The sequence below is a fragment of the Oncorhynchus kisutch genome, linkage group LG1 (assembly GCF_002021735.2).
Source record: "Oncorhynchus kisutch isolate 150728-3 linkage group LG1, Okis_V2, whole genome shotgun sequence".
In the NCBI taxonomy this organism is placed as follows: Eukaryota; Metazoa; Chordata; class Actinopteri; order Salmoniformes; family Salmonidae; genus Oncorhynchus; species Oncorhynchus kisutch.
In genome coordinates, this window is record NC_034174.2 from 64,157,151 (window position 1) to 64,176,175 (window position 19,025).

Below are 19,025 nucleotides of genomic sequence, written 5' to 3' on the forward strand. Positions count from 1 at the left end.
GACCTATAGGCTTATTAATCATTATGGAGCTCAAACTGTTACTTTGCACTTGCCATCACACAGTTTCATGATCAGTGCAGGCAATTAGGGTATATGTATTATATAGGAATTAGACTTCCAACATTCAGAATGAATCAAACCACCTTTTGTGCCCTAAGGCTATTTTTCCATTAAATAATGGGTACTGAACAAAGACAAATATGCGTAGGTTTTCATGGCCATCTTTCTATATTCTGAACAATTCTCCATTCAAGGCTTGCGCTGATACACCTTAAAGGGATTGTTTTAGAGAAATTAGAAAATCAAATTGAACAAAAACTCCCTGATCAAATTGGTAGGCCACCCCATTGGTGTGTTTTCTGGGGTTTAATTCAAATGTATTCAGTGTGTGCAATGGAAGCACGCCCAAAACCCTCCATAAGGTACATCTGAATCCCAACTACTGAGAAGTGCATAGGAATCGGCTACTTGGCCTTTTTAACAGGTCTGATTTGTTTATTAGTATGGTAGTTTACTGGCAAAGGGAACTTTCAGCGCTCTCTGGTGTTAAAAAAGCCTAACAAGTTAACCTAAAAACCAGACTAATTAATAGGTCATTTACAGTACAATTAAATAAATCATTCATCAACGCTGTTAAAAACGCTACAGGAGACAAATCCTGCATACCATTAAAAGGAAGAGGGGGAAAAAAAAAATCTTGTCCTGGCATGACATTCATAATTAGTGTTGCATCCAATTTTCACAATGGTCCCGTTTGGCTGTGAAAGACAATTTACTAAACTACTCATCTTTACCACATGACAAAATCAAAACGACAGCACACAAAATACACAGTGAGGGAGTCATTTTTTTTAACATTCTTAAATAATCAAGTATTTAAAACAATCGAGGAGTAGGACTCAGAACCGTGGGTTTTAGAGACTTTAAAGTTTGTTTTTAGCAGCCGAAGGAAAGTTAGCGGTAGTTAGCTATAGATTGCTAGCTCATTAGCGGGGTCAGTGCTGACAGCTGGTGTTGTACTGGAAGGAAGCCATCTGCACGCGACCCCGTAACCTTTGGACCTCCAGGCCGTGGAAGTAGTCGTCGTCGTCGTCCTGGACGATAATCTTCTGCAGCTCACCTATCTCCCTCTCCATCTTGGAGCGTAGCTCTCGCTTCATCTTCTGAAGGGCCTGCAGAGAGAAACACTTTAATATCCTGACCCCAATACCGTAGGATGTAGTAGTCACATGCTGAACCCGGAATAAGTTCACTTGTCAAGTATCTCAAATCTCCCCAAAATGTACAGACAAAGTACAGGCATATGTAGTAAATAGTGTGTACATTAGCGTGCATTTACCTTTTCTTGGGCCTTCTTCCGTACTTGGATATCCTGTCGCTCTATAGCGAGAGTTTCAGCCAACAATGAAAACTGAAAAGAGTGCAGAACAGCGTGGAATTAGCTTTCAGCTGTCCCGTTCTTTCATATCAGTGCAGATGTAGGAACAGAGAAGATCAGGAAGCCGTTTCTTGGTCTTACTCTCCTACCACATCTGTAAGGTACGCGTGTGTGTGTTAATATGAAAGAGGGTCATGTGTTGGTCCTACCTGGTCCTTGTAATAGTTCTCCATAGACTGGATCTGGTCTCGGTGTTTGTTCTGGTGCTCCTGGCGCTGCTCCTTGGCGTAGGCCCTCTGCTCTCGGAGACGAGCCTTCTGCACCTCCAAGCCCTCCTCAAAGACCTGCTTAAACATCTGGAACACAACACACACAGTTATACAACCCTTTAATAACCACTAAACAATCCACCATATCGTTACATGTGTTTGTATAGTCACGGTGTTCATGACCTGTTTACTTTTGACTTTATTTTACAATAGAGCTTAATAGATGACAATTGTGTTAAATCTTCCCTTCACAAAATACATGGATGGAGAATGGAATGGAAAGTACTGTATGAAGCGTTGAAACATGAAATTCTAGGAGCATCTAAACCGTGTTGGGTATTGAGGCGTAGCATGGCGTCACTAACTGACCCTCTCCTCTTTCGTACGGGCCCTCATCATGCGCGCGCGGAGCTGGACGTGGTAGTCACTGTGGTACTTCTTGGCCCGGGCGATCTGCTGCCTCTGCTCCTTCAGACGGTTCTGAGTCGACTTCTGTTGCTGGATACGCTCCTTAAAATCCCTCTGGAGGGGGAGAGGAGCGAGACGGCTGTACAGTTAGAGGGGCTGTATTGTATTATTGCTTGCTGTGTGTGTTTGAGAAATAAGACTGGTAATATGTGTGTGTGTGTGTGTGTGTGTGTGTGTGTGTGTGTGTGTGTGTGTGTGTCTAGCCTACATACTGAACCTCGTGCATGTTTTGACTGGCTCACCAGGCGTCTGTTGTGTTCTTGCTCTTTGCGGATGATCTCCACCAGCAGGTTGTGTCTCCTCTGAACCTCCTCCACCTGGGGAGAGAGAACATGACGAGTTAACGGGAGGAGATCGATGTGGAAAAGTTGCACGGGTGGACCCTGGTCTCATTATGGGGTCTTCGCCCAATCACAGGCTCCGCACTTAGACATCTGTGTTAACATTACAGAAAGGTAGGAGACTTGTGGCAAGCCAAGCTAAGCTCAAACCTCCCAGCTCTCCCTGTGGTTTATATGGTGGATAGTGTTATAGCGCCCCCACCTGGCTGGTGAGTTTAGTGCGTGGCCCCTGCCTCTGGTTGTCCAGGGAGAGGGAGGCGTTGAGGCGGTCCACCTGGCCCAGCTGCTGCTGCCACATCCTGCCCAGGGCGTGGGGCGAGAGGTGCAGGTGGGGGAACTCCTCCAGGAGCAGGGGGAGCAGGTCGTTGTCCTTCACCTTCACTGGAAAATGGAGAGAGAGACAAGCACAAACAGTTAATATAGAGGGCCAAATCCATACCGTGCACTTAGACTAATGCGCAAATCCATATCAAGCTCTTTCTCCTAAGGCATATATAGTTGTATATATATATATATATAGTTGTGAAAGGATTGAATAGATAGCCAGGTAGGCATCCTCCATATTAGTTTCAGAGGCCAATGCTGCGTTTTTAGTTCAGGGCAAATGAAGGAGAGGAAGCCACTTTGTACAGTACTTAGACTAGATTGAGTTGATACTGTCTCCATCTCACTCCAGCTTGGGGGTCTTACTTGGTGGGGCTCTCCTGGTTTTGTCCTGTCGTCTGCGGCCCGGAGTTGGTTGTCTGGTCCTGGGGGAGCGGTGTTGGGCTGCTGTGGTGTACACTTGGGACGGTTTGGGGGTTCGGGGAACATCTCTCAGTATGGCCTCTCTGTATTCCCTCTCCTACAGGGCAGAACCACACATAGAACGTCTGCTGTAGATAATATTGGGACACACAGTCTTTCTGCCAGAGGGCTACTGTATACACAGTCACATGGTGTCCAATGCACACACCTCCCCAGGGCTAAAATGAGTAGGTCTGATACTGTTTACACACCACTCTCTCTCCCTCCCCCCTCCCTCTCTCTCACCGCCTCCTGTGCTCTGGTTCGTTCCTTGGCCATAGCAGCCCGTTCTCTGTCCTCGTACACTTTCAGCTCCTCCTCATAGGCTTTTTCCAGCTAGAGAGAGATGTGTACACACCAATTCTGTTAGACAGTTCAACTTGTCTCTTAAAAGGTGACAATATTTCATCTTTATACTGAATATGGCATTGGTTAATGTGATATGGCAATTCCCTCTGACCTGGCTGTGTTTGTGTGGGGGCGGTAGATGGTGGAGTTCCTGTCGGCCCGTACGGGCGGCGTGTCTCTGTGTGACCTCTCCACGCACCGCCTCTCTCATGGCGCCCTCTAGCTGACCTGAGAGAGAGCGACGGGCCCGGGGAGGGGAGGGGGACAGGGAGCGGGTACAGGGGGCTGTGGGGGCCCGCGGAGTACCTGGGAGAAGGGTCAGAGGTTAAAGTCGAGGAAATGTTAAATCATAGAGTTGGTCAATAATGACTTATTATTGTTCTACATTCAGGCGAGTCAACTGTGCTTTTGTTGGAGAAGTGCGGTGCATCTCAGAGTAGGAGTGCTGATCTAGGATCTGCCCATACAAATCGTATTCCTTATGATCTAAAAAGGCTAAACTGATCCTAGATCTGAGATGCTGTATGAACACGGCCCCTGATGTGATTGAAGAGGTGGAGGATGTACCTGTTGGCCTCCTTGGGGGCCTGCGACACTCCATGACACTGTCACTGTGGTGGGACAGTTTGTCCTCCTCTTTGACCTCGTTGGGCTCTCCGCTCTCTCCTAGCGCTCTCTTTAACATCTGACGAGTGGAAACACACATTAAATCTAGATGTACATTGCTGAGATGCCGGGGGTGACACAATCCCAGGTCCGACACCTTAGTTTTCCCCCCACACACAATTTACCGGTGCAATTAATGGTCAGCTGTGGCGCATGCCAAGTGAAAGCATGTCGGGTGGGAAGGTTCTCCTGGTGAATGGGATTGTAAGGCATCCGACACGCGGTTAGACTGCTCCGAACGCATCCCAGCAATGTAAATATAGCTTGACACACACAGTCCACATAATGACAAGCACGTCACTCTCACACACACACACACACACACACACGTGTACCACTCACCAGGTCCAGCTCCTCTAGTCGTCGGGACAGCTTCTCAGACATGTGGTGCAGCTCCTGTTCTGCCTTCCTGTTTCTCTGTCTACGCCAGGAGAGAGGCTCCTCACAATCCTCCTCCTCTAGTACCCTGCTACTACTGGCAGGAGAGAGGGAGGGGGAAAGGGGGACAAAAGGTAGAAAGAGAGGAAAAGCAGAGACAAAAGGGGAAAGGCAGGGAGGTGAATGTTAGATTGAGTGGCAGTGTGTAGGACACCTGTGTGTAACTAACTTATGTTCATGTACATTGATTTTCTCGCTATGCATCTACAATGCTTTTCTAACCACCTCCCATTGTGTTGTTCTTACCTGATCCCCGTCCGCCCCCTGTGAGCCCGGCTGTCCTGCTGCGTGTAGGTCTCTTCGCCCTCTTCCTCAGTGTCCAGTGGTGCCCTATCCTCCAGCTCATACTGCAGGGTGAGGAAATGAATGTCTGGCTGTGGCCGGAATAGAACCCTCCTGGGCCCCACACTGGTAGGCTATAGAGAAGATTAGAGAGATTTGCAAAATATTTAACAATTTAGTCATGAATTAGCTGTAAATTGGACATGCATTAGCAAATAATTAGATTGGAATTAGGCATGAGGTAGACTTGAATTATTGAATTAGTCCTAATTTGAGGCATTGTAACTACAACAGTGTAGAGTGCGAGTGGTTTGTTATGCCTTACCTCTGGCTGCTCCTTGGCCTCCTCTAGCCTGACCTTGGTTTGACTGGACACAGACTTCTCACTCTCGACTACAAATGAAAAGCATGGAGGAGTAAGATCAATCAATCAAATTGATACATGGTTTGAGGTGCTACACTTTTATTTCTGATAAACTGAACGCTGTGCAAAAATACTTCAATTCAATGGCTACAGCCGTGCTATTCAGAGCAGTCCGTTCTGTGTACTAACCAGGTGAGTGGTTGTGGGTTGGCGAGCGCACTCCATTGGTAACTGTGTCAGCCACTGGCCTTGGGGACTGAGAGAGGGAGAGAGAGATGGTCATTCATTAGTCAGAGAAAAGGGGACAGAGACAAAGGGGTGGATGCATTTCCACTCAGTGGGGGAGGGGGAAGAATTCACACTCAAATCACACTGTGATAAAAGAGAACCCAGCAAGAGGAGGAGTCTCAGTGGCTAGCTAGCGGATGCTAACGACATATCACACAAGAGATGCATGACGTGAACTACCGCTACCAGTACAAAGCATTGAAATACCAGTGTCACAGGTAGTCTAGCGGTTAAGGTCGCTGTTCGAATGCCCAATCTGTCAATGTGCCTTTGAGAAAGACACTTTACCCTAATTGACCCTGTAAGTCTGCTAACTGACTAAACTGTAAAACAATGCTAAGTGAATACAGTAGTTGTAGTACACTGCCTTATTGCAGTGAATTAGAATGAGACACAGAAAGAATAGCAGTAGTGTGTGCAGGTCAATTTAGGTAAATACTTGATTTTATTTCATCTACACCACAGCTCCTTACCATCGCCCATAATGGTATGTGAGATCATGGGGTATGTATATAGATATATATATACACACACATACACAGAAAAACATCCCTTTTGCAGGACCCTGTCATTCAAGGTTAATTTGTAAAAATCCAAACAGATCTTCATTGTAAAGGGTTTAAACACTGTTTCCCATGCTTGTTCAATTAACCATAAACGATTAATAAACACTCACCTGTGGAATGGTCGTTAAGACACTAACAGCTTACAGATGGTAGGCAATTAAGGTCACAGTTCTGAAAACTTAGGACACTAAAGAGGCCTTTCTACTGACTCTGAAAAACACCAAAAGAAAGATGCCCAGGGTCCCTGCTCATCTGCGTGAACGTGCCTTAGGCATGCTGCAAGGAGGCATGACGACTGCAGATGTGGCCAGGGCAATAAATTGCAAAGTCCGTACTGTGAGACGCCTAAGATAGAGCTACATACAGGGAGACAGGATGGACAGCTGTTTGTCCTCGCAGTGGCAGACCACGTGTAACAACATCGGTACATCCAAACATCACACCTGCGGGACAGGTACAGGATGGCAACAACTGCCCGAGTTACACCATCAGTGCTTAGACTGTCTGCAATAGGCTGAGAGAGGCTGGACTGAGGGCCTGTTGTAAGGCAGGTCCTCACCAGACATCACTGGCAACAACGTCATCTATGGGCACAAACCCACCATTGCTGAACCAGACAGGACTGGCAAAAAGTGCTCTTCACTGACGAGTCGCGGTTTTGTCTTTAACGTTTATCGTCGAAGGAATGAGCGTTACACTGAGGCCTGTACTCTGGAGTGGGATCGATTTGGAGGTGGAGGGTCCGTCATGGTCTGGGGCGGTGTGTCACAGCATCATCGGTCTGAGCTTGTTGTCATTGCAGGCAAGAGTGGGGTATCTTACAGCAAGAACTGGCAAATCCAGTGCAGTCCATGAGGAGGAGATGCACTGCAGTACTTAATGCAGCTGGTGGCCACACCAGATATTGACTGTTACCTTTGATTTTGACCCCCCCTTTGTTCAGGGACACATTATTCCATTTCTCTTAGTCACATGTCTGTGGAACTTGTTCAGTTCATGTCTCAGTTCTTGAATCTTATGTTCATACCAATATTCACACAATAGTTAAGTTTTCTGAAAATAAAAGCAGTTGACAGTGAGAGGACGTTTCTTTTTTGCTGAGATATATATATATATATACACACACACAGTGGGGCAAAAAAGTATTTAGTCAGCCACCAATTGTGCAAGTTCTCCCCCTTAAAAAGATGAGGCCTGTAATTTTCATCATAGGTACACTTCAACTATGACAGATAAAATGAGAACGAAAAAAAATCCTGAAAATCACATTGTAGGATTTTTATAATTAATTTATTTGCAAATTGCAATAATTTTCATGATGAAAATTACAGGCCTCTCTCATCTTTTTAGGTGGGAGAACTTGCACAATTGGTGGCTGACTAAACATTTTTTGCCCCACTGTATATATATATCTCCTGACTAACTGACTGGGCCTATACCTTCAGTTGCGTCACTGGTCTGTTCCATGATGCAGTCTTTCTTCCCAGTGGAGAGACTATAAGGTGGAAACATTGCATTCCTTCTAGGGTGGAAACTTGTGCTGGGTGGGGACATATGGCCCTGGGTCATATTGTAAATGACATGGGAATGTAGAACTGTTTCTCAGTCAGGTCTCTCCAACTCTAGATCCACTGATGTCCAATTTCTCAGTCATAGTATTGGCTATTCTTCAGACATAGCGAGTACCAGTTGGTAATGGAATAACAAGTGGAAAGTATTTGCCCCTGCTAGCGTGTCTGGACTTGCCAGAGGCATGCAGGTGGGATGTGACGTGATTCCCAGGTGTTGCCGCCCATAAACAGAGAGGAGGAACATATTGGAAAAGTGACTCCTGTGATGAGTCTCGTGGCCATTTTGGATGAGTCGGCATGAGTCAGCAACAGCTCATCCTTTGTCAGAGGAGGAAGGAAGCTACAGTTCTATAAACTGTAATTGGCTGAGGTCACTTCAGAATGCGTTTCAGAACACAGTCGTTTTCTGAGAGCTTTGAAATACTGGTTAAAACGTGTCTTCGGAAAGTTGATACTGTATTACAAAGCGTCATTTGAATAGACTCAGCATAGATATATATGACTACACGGACATACCTCTGAGGTGCCAGTGGGTGCCTCCTGCACCACTGCAGCCCCGCTGCGGAGACCGTTGGCTGGGGGAGACTGGCTACCCGAGTGGGGAGCTCTGTCGGGCCTGTGGGGGGTGGTCTGGTAGGGGGGTTGCAGGGGGATGGCCGAGCGCAGGGGCTCCCTCAGTAGAGTGGCCTGGGTGCCTGGGGTTCCCGGGGCACACGTGGTGCTGGGGCCCGGAGCTTGGGAAGAGGCTTCCACTGTTAGGGAGGGGTAAAATAGAAGCGGTTAGAGGTGTAGATTTTGTAGGCAATGTATTATAGGCGTATGTGTACACTGTTCAGTACTGTAGTTCCCATGGTTAACAGATGCTATGGCTATTCGTGTCATGTTATAATAGTGTTATGCAGGCTGTTTGAACAAAGGTTCAAGTAAAATATTATTTTTGTTTCTATACAATCAGATTTGCCTCAACTGGCTCACTGTTCTTTAAGTAGCCTACAGTTCTGAATTATTTTCTCAGATACAGTTCTGTACTCCTAGCTTATATATGCCTTGCCAATAACCCTGGGATTGTCTTGCGAATATACACAAGATCCATACAATGGAGCAAAGACAAGTACACGGGCCATTCATATTCTAACTAACCCGTTGTTGAAGACTATCATTAAAACCAAACGTAGGGACTCATGAGGACTTAGTGGAAAATAATGAGAGGACAGGGGCTTGTAAAAAGGGAACGGTGACATAATCCTCGTTGTTTTTTAAAAAACTTCCACTTGAGGAAAAACGAACCCCCTGACCACATAACATTCCGCACTGTCTCCATAAAGATTTCCATAGGAAAGACAGCAAAAAAAGACATGTGCCGTTTGATAAGCGAAAGGTGGATGAAGTTTGCTGACGACAACGGTGGTAGGACTGCTCACCGACAACGAGGCAGCCTATTTTATTTAACCAGGTAGGCCAGTTGAGAACAAGTTCTCATTTACAACTGCGACCTGGCCAAGATAAAGCAAAGCAGTGCAACAACAACAACACAGAGTTACACATAAACAAACATACAGTCAATAACACAATAGAAAAACCAGTGTACAAAATCTATAGGGAGGATGTCAGAGACCGGGCGGTGTGGTGCAAGGCCAACAACCTCTCTGAAAAGATTTATCACGGGCCCTCAGATCCTCAAACAATTATACAGCTGCACCATTGAGAGCAGCTTGACTGGCTGCATCACCGCTTGTTACACCAACTGCAAGACACCAGACCGCAAGGCGCTACAGAGGGTGGCGAGTCCTACCCAGTACATCACTGGGGCCGAGCTCCCTGCCATCCAGGACCTGTATACCAGGCGGTGTCGGACGAAGACCCCAAAACATAGCTAATCAAATATCTACCAGGACTTCCTGCATTGACCATTTTTGCACCAACTCTCTTGCACCGACTATGCACACACACTGGACTCTACCCACACACTCACACATACTTTACACTGACACCCCAACACTCTGCATAAGGGCGTCTGAATGTTATGTGAATGTAATTACCTCGTACCCCTACACATCAACTCGGTACAGTATTCCTCAACTCGGTATGTATTCCTTCTGTTACTATTTCTATCTTTAACTCTGCATTGTTGGGAAAGGACCCGTCAGTAAGCATTTCACTGTTACTCTACAACGGTTGTGTACGAAACATGTGGCAAATAAAATGGGATTTGATTCCAAATGTAAATACAGAAAGACAGAGGAAAGCTTTTCCTTTTTCAGCATTCTATGTCATGGGCCAGGAACAAGCTTTTGGTCCCGCCTACCTTCTTGTTTGGCCGTGAACGTGCGGGCGGAGTCTCCCAGGAGGATAAGCTCATTGGTCGAGCCCGTCTCCTCTGCATTCCAAGAGTGAAGGGAATGTTTGCTGCTAGACTGGACGGCAGAGCTGGAAGATAAAAGAAACATCGTAAAGTTACAGATGTATCACTATCAAAGTAAACCAAAGGAAAGACCACCCAAACAGTTCAATGGAAGTGCATCGGTGTATCTGGTTTGTGTGATACCAGTTAGTTAGAACAAGTACAACCTGCACTTATTCAAAACAATGCATCGAGTTTCCTGGTTTAGGAACAGAGGTTTACCTCACCCACAATGACTCATTCAGCTTTGTTGACTTTCCAGCCAGCCTTTCTGTGCGACAGCCAACGGAACAGGCTGAGTAGACATAGTGAGGTCACAGATGTTTGTGTTCCGTGTCCAACCTTAGCATTCGCCGTTACGGTTGACATTTGTGTTGTGCTCCCTGACTGGCTGTTGTGTCAATAGGATGTACCGACTTGACTTACACGATGATGGCATTTGAAGTGGTCCTGTCTGGTGCAGTTGCTAGAGCATGGCATTTGCAATGCCAGGGTAGTGGGTTCGATTCCCGGGACCACCCATATGAAAAATGTATGCATGCATGCATGACTAAGTCGCTTTGGATAAAAGTGTCTGCTAAATGGCATATATACATGTATTATCTCGTGATGTAGTGTCTTTGGTTGTATCAACAGAATTGGAACCCTGCTCAAAGAAGGAACTGATTCTGAAACCATGGAAATTTACAAAGAACCTGTAGCATAGAATATCTTTAAAACACTCACTGCACACTAGAATACTGGGAGGCTCTCTCCATTAGGGCCTCCTGTTCCTCTGTCTGGGGGACCACTGTCCCTGTAGGGAGGGGGGCATCCTCAACAGGAACACCGTTTGGTTCCTTGTCTGGAGGGAGGAAAAGGGGAGGGTTGAAGGGTGATTACAGCGTGGCGCAATGTGGTGAAGTTGACAGGCTCCTGCTGTGTTGCAATGACGAAACGAACAAGCTACCAGTAGACTTTCAGACCACCAATCAGTCCGTAATTATACAAATATTTAAGTCACATTGACTCAGTCAGAGTAGTAGAATAAGCACTCGGAACATAGCAATCCATAGACACATAGATCCAACCCCATTTCCGAAAGCTGAAGTGAAACAAGCAACTGTTCTAGCCATGTCATTGTGAAAGTGCATCGACAGAGTTCATCGAGTGTGACAGTAACATTATCTGTAACGACTCATGCATAGCCTATCCCAGTAATTAGAAATATCAAGCGGTTTAAACTAGAGCCCGGGCGATATGTTATTCTGGGCCTGATGGCGGTTTGGATTTTCTGGGGGGGGGGGGGGTAACAAAACTCACTGATACCGATGTATCTGCCGATACACTGTTTTATGCCGGGAAAATAAAAATGTGTAATTTTCCCACACTGTATTCGCATAAAATTATATTCAAAAGAACAACTGTCCAAGAAATATGGTTCAAATGTCGATTTATTACATTGTGAAACGAATGACAATGAGAATGGCTGCAAGTGTTATGGTAAGCATGAGTCCCTTTTTTTAATCCTATATATTGAAAAATCAGTTATCGGTGGATTATCAACCAATACTTCACAGCTCCTTTTGGACTCACGCAGAGTCACCAACCCTATCCATTTTGATAAACCAGTCATTTTCACCAGAGCCTTCTGAACATTTAAATGTCCAGACAGATAGTCTGGTCATTAAAAGTCTAATTGGTGTTTTGCGATGGGAGAGAGGGCCAGCAGACCACCATTCCACCATAGATGGACACAAAGACATGCAGAGCGCTGCCAACCGCTTCCCAGTAATCCCAGAGCCAGCCGCCTCTAAAACGGGTTTAGAAAGGCCATTATGTCCACTTCATGTGTGATATGAGATCAGAAAGAACAGGGGTGATATGAGATCAGAAAGAACAGGGGTGATATGAGATCAGAAAGAACAGGGGTGATATGAGATCAGAAAGAACAGGGGTGATATGAGATCAGAAAGAACAGGGGTGATATGAGATCAGAAAGAACAGGGGTGATATGAGATCAGAAAGAACAGGGGTGATATGAGATCAGAAAGAACAGGGGTGATATGAGATCAGAAAGAACAGTGGTGATATGAGATCAGAAAGAACAGGGGTGATATGAGATCAGAAAGAACAGTGGTGATATGAGATCAGAAAGAACAGGGGTGATATGAGATCAGAAAGAACAGGGGTGATATGAGATCAGAAAGAACAGTGGTGATATCAGGTCAGGAAGAACAGCTGTATGTTTAGGTATGTTTCCAGGCAGGTCTTCTGACCTCAATAGAACTTCCTGGTTAAATAAAGGTTAGCCTAAATATAACAGTTGAGAGGGTAATGGAGTAAAATAAGATTTTTTTGTCTACCTCCATTTTGCGACTCCTCTTCACTGATCTGTTCGGTGAGATACTCAAGCAGCCCGTCAAAGATCTCCAACAGGTTCTTGATGGACTCCTTGTCCCCTCGTACAATGTTCTCGCCTAGAGCCGGGGGAAAAACCCATTAGGACAAGCGATGAATCAGTGGAACCATAATAAACACCACATTGTTGTCCTTTTAATAGAACCAACGAGTCTGCATCTTTTTACGGTGAATTATCCTAAACAAAGAGGGTTGTGTTTGCTCTGAACAAGGCTGTGCTTTGAAATCGAAACAGCAATTTAGCCAGAGACCCTCTGGTTGTAGCTAAATAGATCACTTGATTTTCTTTCAGCATTCATCTTCGGTTCTCTCTGATACCGCACGGCAAGCAGTACTGATGCACCAAGTCTGGAACTAACAGGACCCTGAACAGCTTCTACCCCCATGCTATAAGACATGGGCTGGGCGATATGGCCAAAATATTATATCACGCTATTAAAAAAAATGTACGATATGTTTTTTTAATAATAAAAGTTCAAAATTTCTTTATGAGTAGTGTGTGACCCTAGGGTGGCATCACATACATTCTAAGTCATTTCAATGGGTCTTTCTCCATTCTGATTGTTTTATACTGTTCAATTCAACTTCAACCCCCCAAAAATGATAATTTTCATAAATTTCTATATTTTCACGCTGCCACGTAGGGCTGCACGATATGGGCAAGTAATCTGGGCCTTATTTTTAACCAAATGTTGCAATTTGACTTGCGATTTAGAGCAAAACACTTGGGTTAACTGTTGGAATCATGGGAATAGAAAGTCTATTCTAATTATATAGTTGGAATATAATAGTGTAGGCCTCCCGGGTGGCGCAGTGGTTAAGGGCGCTGTAACTGCAGATGCCACAAGAGACCCTGGGTTCGCGCCCAGGCTCTGTCGTAACCGGTCGCATTATTTAAACCAAATTTAACATGTTTCATCTACTTGAGGCTAAATTGATTTTATTTATGTATTATATTAAGTTAAAATAACTGTTCATTCAGTATTGTTGTAATTGTCATTAATACAAATACATTTATATATATATATTTATTTCTCTTTTTTTTCTCTCTTTTTTTTTTTTAAATCGTCCGATTAATCGATATCGGGGTTTTTTGGTCCTCCAATAATCGGTATCGGCGTTGAAAAATCCTAATCGGTCGATCTCTAATTGAACGTTCTCTTAGCTACTTCATGTAGCTAACATTTTCTAGCTTTGCGTTTACCTCTTTAATTTTTAAGACACTGTTGCACAAACGTGCTGATTTAAGTCTACACAATCACTGGTATTATCAGGTTGTATAGCAAATCACGCTTGCTCTTACTCAGTACATGTATTAGCTAGCTAACAAACAGCAGCTACCACGATGTCGGAACAACTTGATAAGAAAAGACAAACTAGCTGTTTTCATATGTAAGAAACACAAGTTAAATTGTGTAATTACAGAATGCTAGTAGGTTTATATTAAGAAGCAAAGTGCCAACTGCATCGTTGTCATCAACAGTGTTGCACATGCTGCATTGACCATGCAGACTGAACCAAGTGTCTCGTGCTTGACGAACATCAAATGCGCTCCTTGAGTGACAGGGAGCGTGGCTAGGTCTGGGTGGAACGCGGCATAGAGAGAGTGGAGAGAGATGACTCAAGTAGCAAAGTAGACTATAAAAATGGACGTTACACGCTGCGTGCCACATTTAACAAACCAAACATTCAAATACCGGTATAGAAGGTAAAGTAAAAACCCAAACAGGTCTGTGCATACTGCCCAGCCCTACATAAGACTGCTAAATAGTTAGCTAAATAGTAACCAATAGCTATCTGCATTTACCCTTTTTGCACTAACTCTTTTGACTCATCACATAAAACAGTAACAGCAGTGTATCTATCCTGTTGCCTAGTCACTTTATCTCTACCTATATGTACACATCTACCTCAATTACCTCGTATCCCTGCACAACGACTCAGTACTTGTACCCTGTGTATATAGCCAAGTTATCATTACTTGTGTATTTATTCCTCATTTTTATTTCTCTCTGCATTGTTTGGAAGTAAGCATTTCACTGTTAGCCCACACCGGTTTACGAAGCATGTGACAAATAACATTTGACTTGATCAGATGATGAATGACTGAATAGCAAGTGAATACCTAGGGAATAAGGAGTAGTTACTAGTTAATTAACTAGTGAATAGTGAGTCAAGCGTAAGAGCTGCTCACCTGTGATGTGTGAAAGGCTGATCTGAAGGTAATCCAGAGCCAGGGAGTCGATCACAGACTGGATGTTGTGGACATCATCCTCCTGACTGCCTGGGGTGGCGATGTAGTCTACACACACACACACGATTCCAAATCACAGCCTCTTGTGCACTTTGGCCACTTACTAGCCCATTGACAAACACAGCCTTGTGTTGGCAGGTTTGACGATCATAAGTAGCACTGTGTGGCATTCTTGAAATTCTAAGAATACTCTCCTCTAAAGCACTCAGTTGGCCTTAACAGCATGCATTAAAAAAAAACAATCTAAACATGAACTAAAATGGGACAGTTGATAGGTCTCAAAAAATACATATTGCTCTTTTGGTGGGCATGTTTATTGTGTCATGTTTGGTGTAAACTTACCTGGGACTTTCTCTCCCAAGATGGCCTCATACAAGGCGGCAAAAACATTGGCATTACAGTCCGTCACCTTCTTCAGTCTTAGGTTAATGTGACACTTGCTAAGGATATCATTCGCCACGTCCACCCAATCTGTAAAAAGGGACATTACACACTAAATGCAGACCTTGAATTTATGAATAAAGTGAATAGTGTAGATCACACTTCTTGGAGCAGTTAAGAACTAGGCTACGTTAAAACTAAAAGTGGCAGTAATAAAGCCTCTCCTCAAAAAGCCAAACCTTGACCCGGAAAAATGTAAAAACTACCGGCCTATATCGAATCTCCCATTCCTCTCAGTGTTTTGACAAAGCTGTTCAGCAGAAACTCGCTGCCTTCCCGAAGCCAGATAATGTTTTCAAAATGCTCCAGTCTGGTTGAAGACCCCATCATAGTACTGAGACTGCATTGTGAAGGTGGTAAATTACCTTTTAATGGCTTAGTGCCGCTTTTGATCTTAGTGCCGCTTTTGACACCATCAATCACCACATTATTTTAGAGAGATTGGAAACCCCAATTGGTCTACACGGACAAGTTTGTGTCTGGTTTAGATCTTATCTGTTGGAAAGATATCAGTTTGTCTCTGTGAATGGTTTGTCCTCTGACAAATCAATATAAGTTTCGGTGTTCCTCAAGATTCTGTTTTAGGACCATCATTGTTTTCATTATACTGTATATTCTATACTCTGTCTGTGTTTCAGACATAAGGAAGTGGATGGCAGCAAATGTTTTACTTTTAAACTCTGAAAAAACAGATGTTAGTTCCAGGACCCAAGACATCTGCTGTTTGATTTTACAATTAATCTTGATGGTTGTACAGTCATCTCAAATAAAACTGAAGGACCTCTGCATTACTCTGGACACCGATCTCTCTTTTGATGAACATATCAATAATATTTTGTCACTTCCAGTTTAAGACTACTGTAATGCTCTACTCTTCGGCTAACCGGATGAAGCACCAAATAAACTTCAGTTAGAGTTAAATACAGCTGCTAGAATCTTGAATAGAAACAAAAAATTTGATCATATTACTCCAATTCTAGCCTCTCTACACTGGCTTCCTGTTAACGCTAGGGCTGATTTCAAGGTTTTACTGCTAGCCTACAAAGCATTACATGGACTTGCTACATGGACCTGCTCCTGCCTACAGTCAAAAGTCACAGGCCTTCTTATTGTCCCTAGAATTTCTAAGCAAACAGCTGGAGGCAGGGGCTTTCTCCTATAGAGCTAAATTTGTATGGAATGGTCTGCCTATCATTGTGAGAGACGCAGACTGTCTCGACCTTTAAGTCTTTACAGAAGACTCATCTCTTCAGTTGGCCCTATGATTGAGTGTAGTCTGGCCCAGGGGTGTGAAGGTGAAGGGCAAGGCACTAGAGTGACGAACCGCCTTGCTGTCCATGCCTGGCCGGCTCCCCTCTCTCCACTGGGATTCTCTGCCTCTGAAACTATTGGGACTGTGTCACTGGCTTACTAGTGCTATTCCATGCCGTCCCTAGGAGGGGTGCGTCACGTCGCGCGAGGCTTTTTTTTCGCTTTACTCAACTTAAGTGGGTTGAGTCACTAACGTGACCTTTCTGTCCAGTTTTGCGCCCCCCTCGGGCTTGTGCCGTGGAGATCTTCGTGGGATATACTCGGCCTTGGCTCAGGGTAGTAAGTTAGTGGTCTGTTGATATCCCTCTAGTGGTGTGGGGGCTGTGCTTTGGCAAAGTAGGTGGGATTATATCCTGCCTGGTTGGCCCTGTCCGGGGGTATCATCTATGTGCCGGGGGACTAGGGTTAGTCTGTCCTGTCTGGTGAAATTCTCCTATCTTATCTGGTGTTCTGTGTGAATTTAAGTAAATCTCCCATCTCGCTCTCTCCCCTCACAGACGACCTGAGCCCCAGGACACTGCCTGAGGACTACCTGGCCAAATGACTACTGGCTGTCACCGTCCTCAGTCCACGTGGTCGTGCTGCTGCTCCAGTTTCAACTGTTCTGCCTGTGGCTATGGATCCCTGATCTGTTCACTTGACGTGCTACTTTGTCCCAGACCTGCTATTTTTTTTTTTAACCCTTTCTCTCGCACCTGCTGTCTCGACCTCTGAATACTTGGCTATGAAAAGCCAACTTACATTTACTCCTGAGGTGCTGACCTGTTGCACCCTCTACAACCCCTGTGATTATTATTTGACCCTGCTGGTCATCTATGAACATCTTGTAGAACGATCTGGCCTTAATGGCCATGTGCTCTTATAATCTCCACCCGGCACAGCCAGAAGAAGACTGGCCACCCCTTTGAGCCTGGTTCCTCTCTAGGTTTCTGCCTTTCTAGGGTGTTTTTTTCCTTGCCACTGTGCTTCTACATCTGCAATGCTTACTGTTTGGGGTTTTAGGCTGGGTTTCTGTATAAGCACTGTGTGACAACTGCTAATGTAAAAAGGACTTTATAAATAAATGTGATTTGATTCAGTTTGTTTACAGACGTTGACAAAAATGCACAACAAAACTGCTCAGTTGGTGGCAACCATCCCAAAATGATTGTTGACATACTGGCGGCTAATTTGGGGGCATGCGCGGGCAGAAGGCAGGCACAGTATGTTAGCTAACGTTAGAAATGTTAGCAACACCAACTACAGTGGGGTAAGCCAGCTAACGTTAATACTAACGCAAAGAACACTACTGTAGTTAGCAAACTGGCTATGTATGTTAGAGTAGGCAGATAGCTAGGTTCACGAAAAGTACTGAATAACTCCTTAAATAGCCTACTATGTAGTTATTATCCTGATTGGTATCGCTAGCTACCAAACACAGTAACCACCAAGTTAGGTGCTATTTCTTCTTAATTAATTTACTAACTAACAGTCGTTAGCTTACCTCGCTCATCTTCTTGGGTTCCCATTCGGCATTAACTAGCAAGCTAGCCAGCTTGCTTGCTGTGTGGTAGTCAGCCGAGCTGGCAACAACGAAAGTGAAGCAATTGTCAACAATACTGTCTCTCTTGACCTCTGAAAAGAAGAACTAGCATTGCTAGCTAGTAGCAGTACGTTTTCCAAATTTCGAGGTTCGTCACTCACTGATTAACATTCATAATGAGAACAGAAATTAAAAGTGTGCCGGCTGCCAAGCAGAAAGTAATCGACATTTTAAAATGCAAGTGTTTTCTGATTGGGTGGAAAACGGTTTTCACTAGTTACCCTAGACACAAAGTCCAAATGTATATATTGTAAAAATTCATGAAACAAAAATTAGCTTTTTGGTCTTAATTTGAGGTTTGAGTTGGACATGAGCTTAGCAGTGTGGTCAATGTTAGGGTTAGGTTTAAAATCACATTTTAAGAAAATGCATTGTAGAAACAGGCGGGATTTATGACTTTGTGGATGTAGTAACTAGTGACGACCATGGTAAACTGGCACTTTGTTTCCGGAAGTAGCTTATGAATGTTCGGGAAAAATGGTTCCTTGTACTCTTTTCTCTTTGTTCTGGTTTAGTCCAGTTGACTCTTCAGTTATTTTACAATATATCACAGACAGACATTTAATAAATTAACCATATTTGTTATTAAAATATCACATGGTAGACAGGGTGTTCTTCCGAGTATCTGTCTTAAAGTAGTTCCCAGAGTTTGTAAACCCAGAGGCCCAACGTCGCGAGACTTCCGGGATGGCTAGCGAAACAGACCAGGACTGGGTTTGAGAAGTCATTAACTTTGTTGCCTTTACTTTCTACACTCAAAGTTCGCATAGAAAATAGATGCGACAATTGCCTGCTAGGGTACATTTAAATTGAAACTCCCCCATTTCCCGATTGCAAACATTGTAATAGTTCGCCTTATTTCAGTTTTTGT

At 44.3% G+C, this 19,025-nt stretch overlaps 1 protein-coding gene across 2 annotated transcripts; it reads right to left on the reverse strand.

Moving 5' to 3' along the window:
- Positions 1 to 472: 472 nt before the first annotated feature.
- LOC109875958 (centrosomal protein of 95 kDa) lies at positions 473 to 18,467 on the reverse strand. 2 transcript variants are annotated; one of them, XM_020468417.2, is made up of 21 exons: positions 18,056 to 18,467; positions 15,163 to 15,291; positions 14,761 to 14,868; positions 12,512 to 12,625; positions 10,893 to 11,010; positions 10,071 to 10,192; positions 8,282 to 8,517; positions 5,530 to 5,596; positions 5,302 to 5,369; positions 4,941 to 5,110; positions 4,599 to 4,728; positions 4,158 to 4,275; positions 3,703 to 3,896; positions 3,489 to 3,578; positions 3,147 to 3,300; positions 2,659 to 2,837; positions 2,358 to 2,432; positions 2,017 to 2,169; positions 1,588 to 1,734; positions 1,340 to 1,411; positions 473 to 1,172 (listed from the first exon to the last, which is right to left on the reverse strand). In XM_020468417.2, the coding sequence occupies exons 1-21, from the start codon at positions 18,078 to 18,080 to the stop codon at positions 996 to 998; spliced, it is 2,646 nt and encodes an 881-aa protein (XP_020324006.1). In that variant the 5' UTR covers positions 18,081 to 18,467; the 3' UTR covers positions 473 to 995. The 2 variants fall into 2 exon arrangements, with proteins under 2 accessions (XP_020324006.1, XP_020324005.1); XM_020468416.2 differs by having other exon boundaries at positions 4,599 to 4,731; positions 18,056 to 18,466.
- Positions 18,468 to 19,025: the final 558 nt, after the last annotated feature.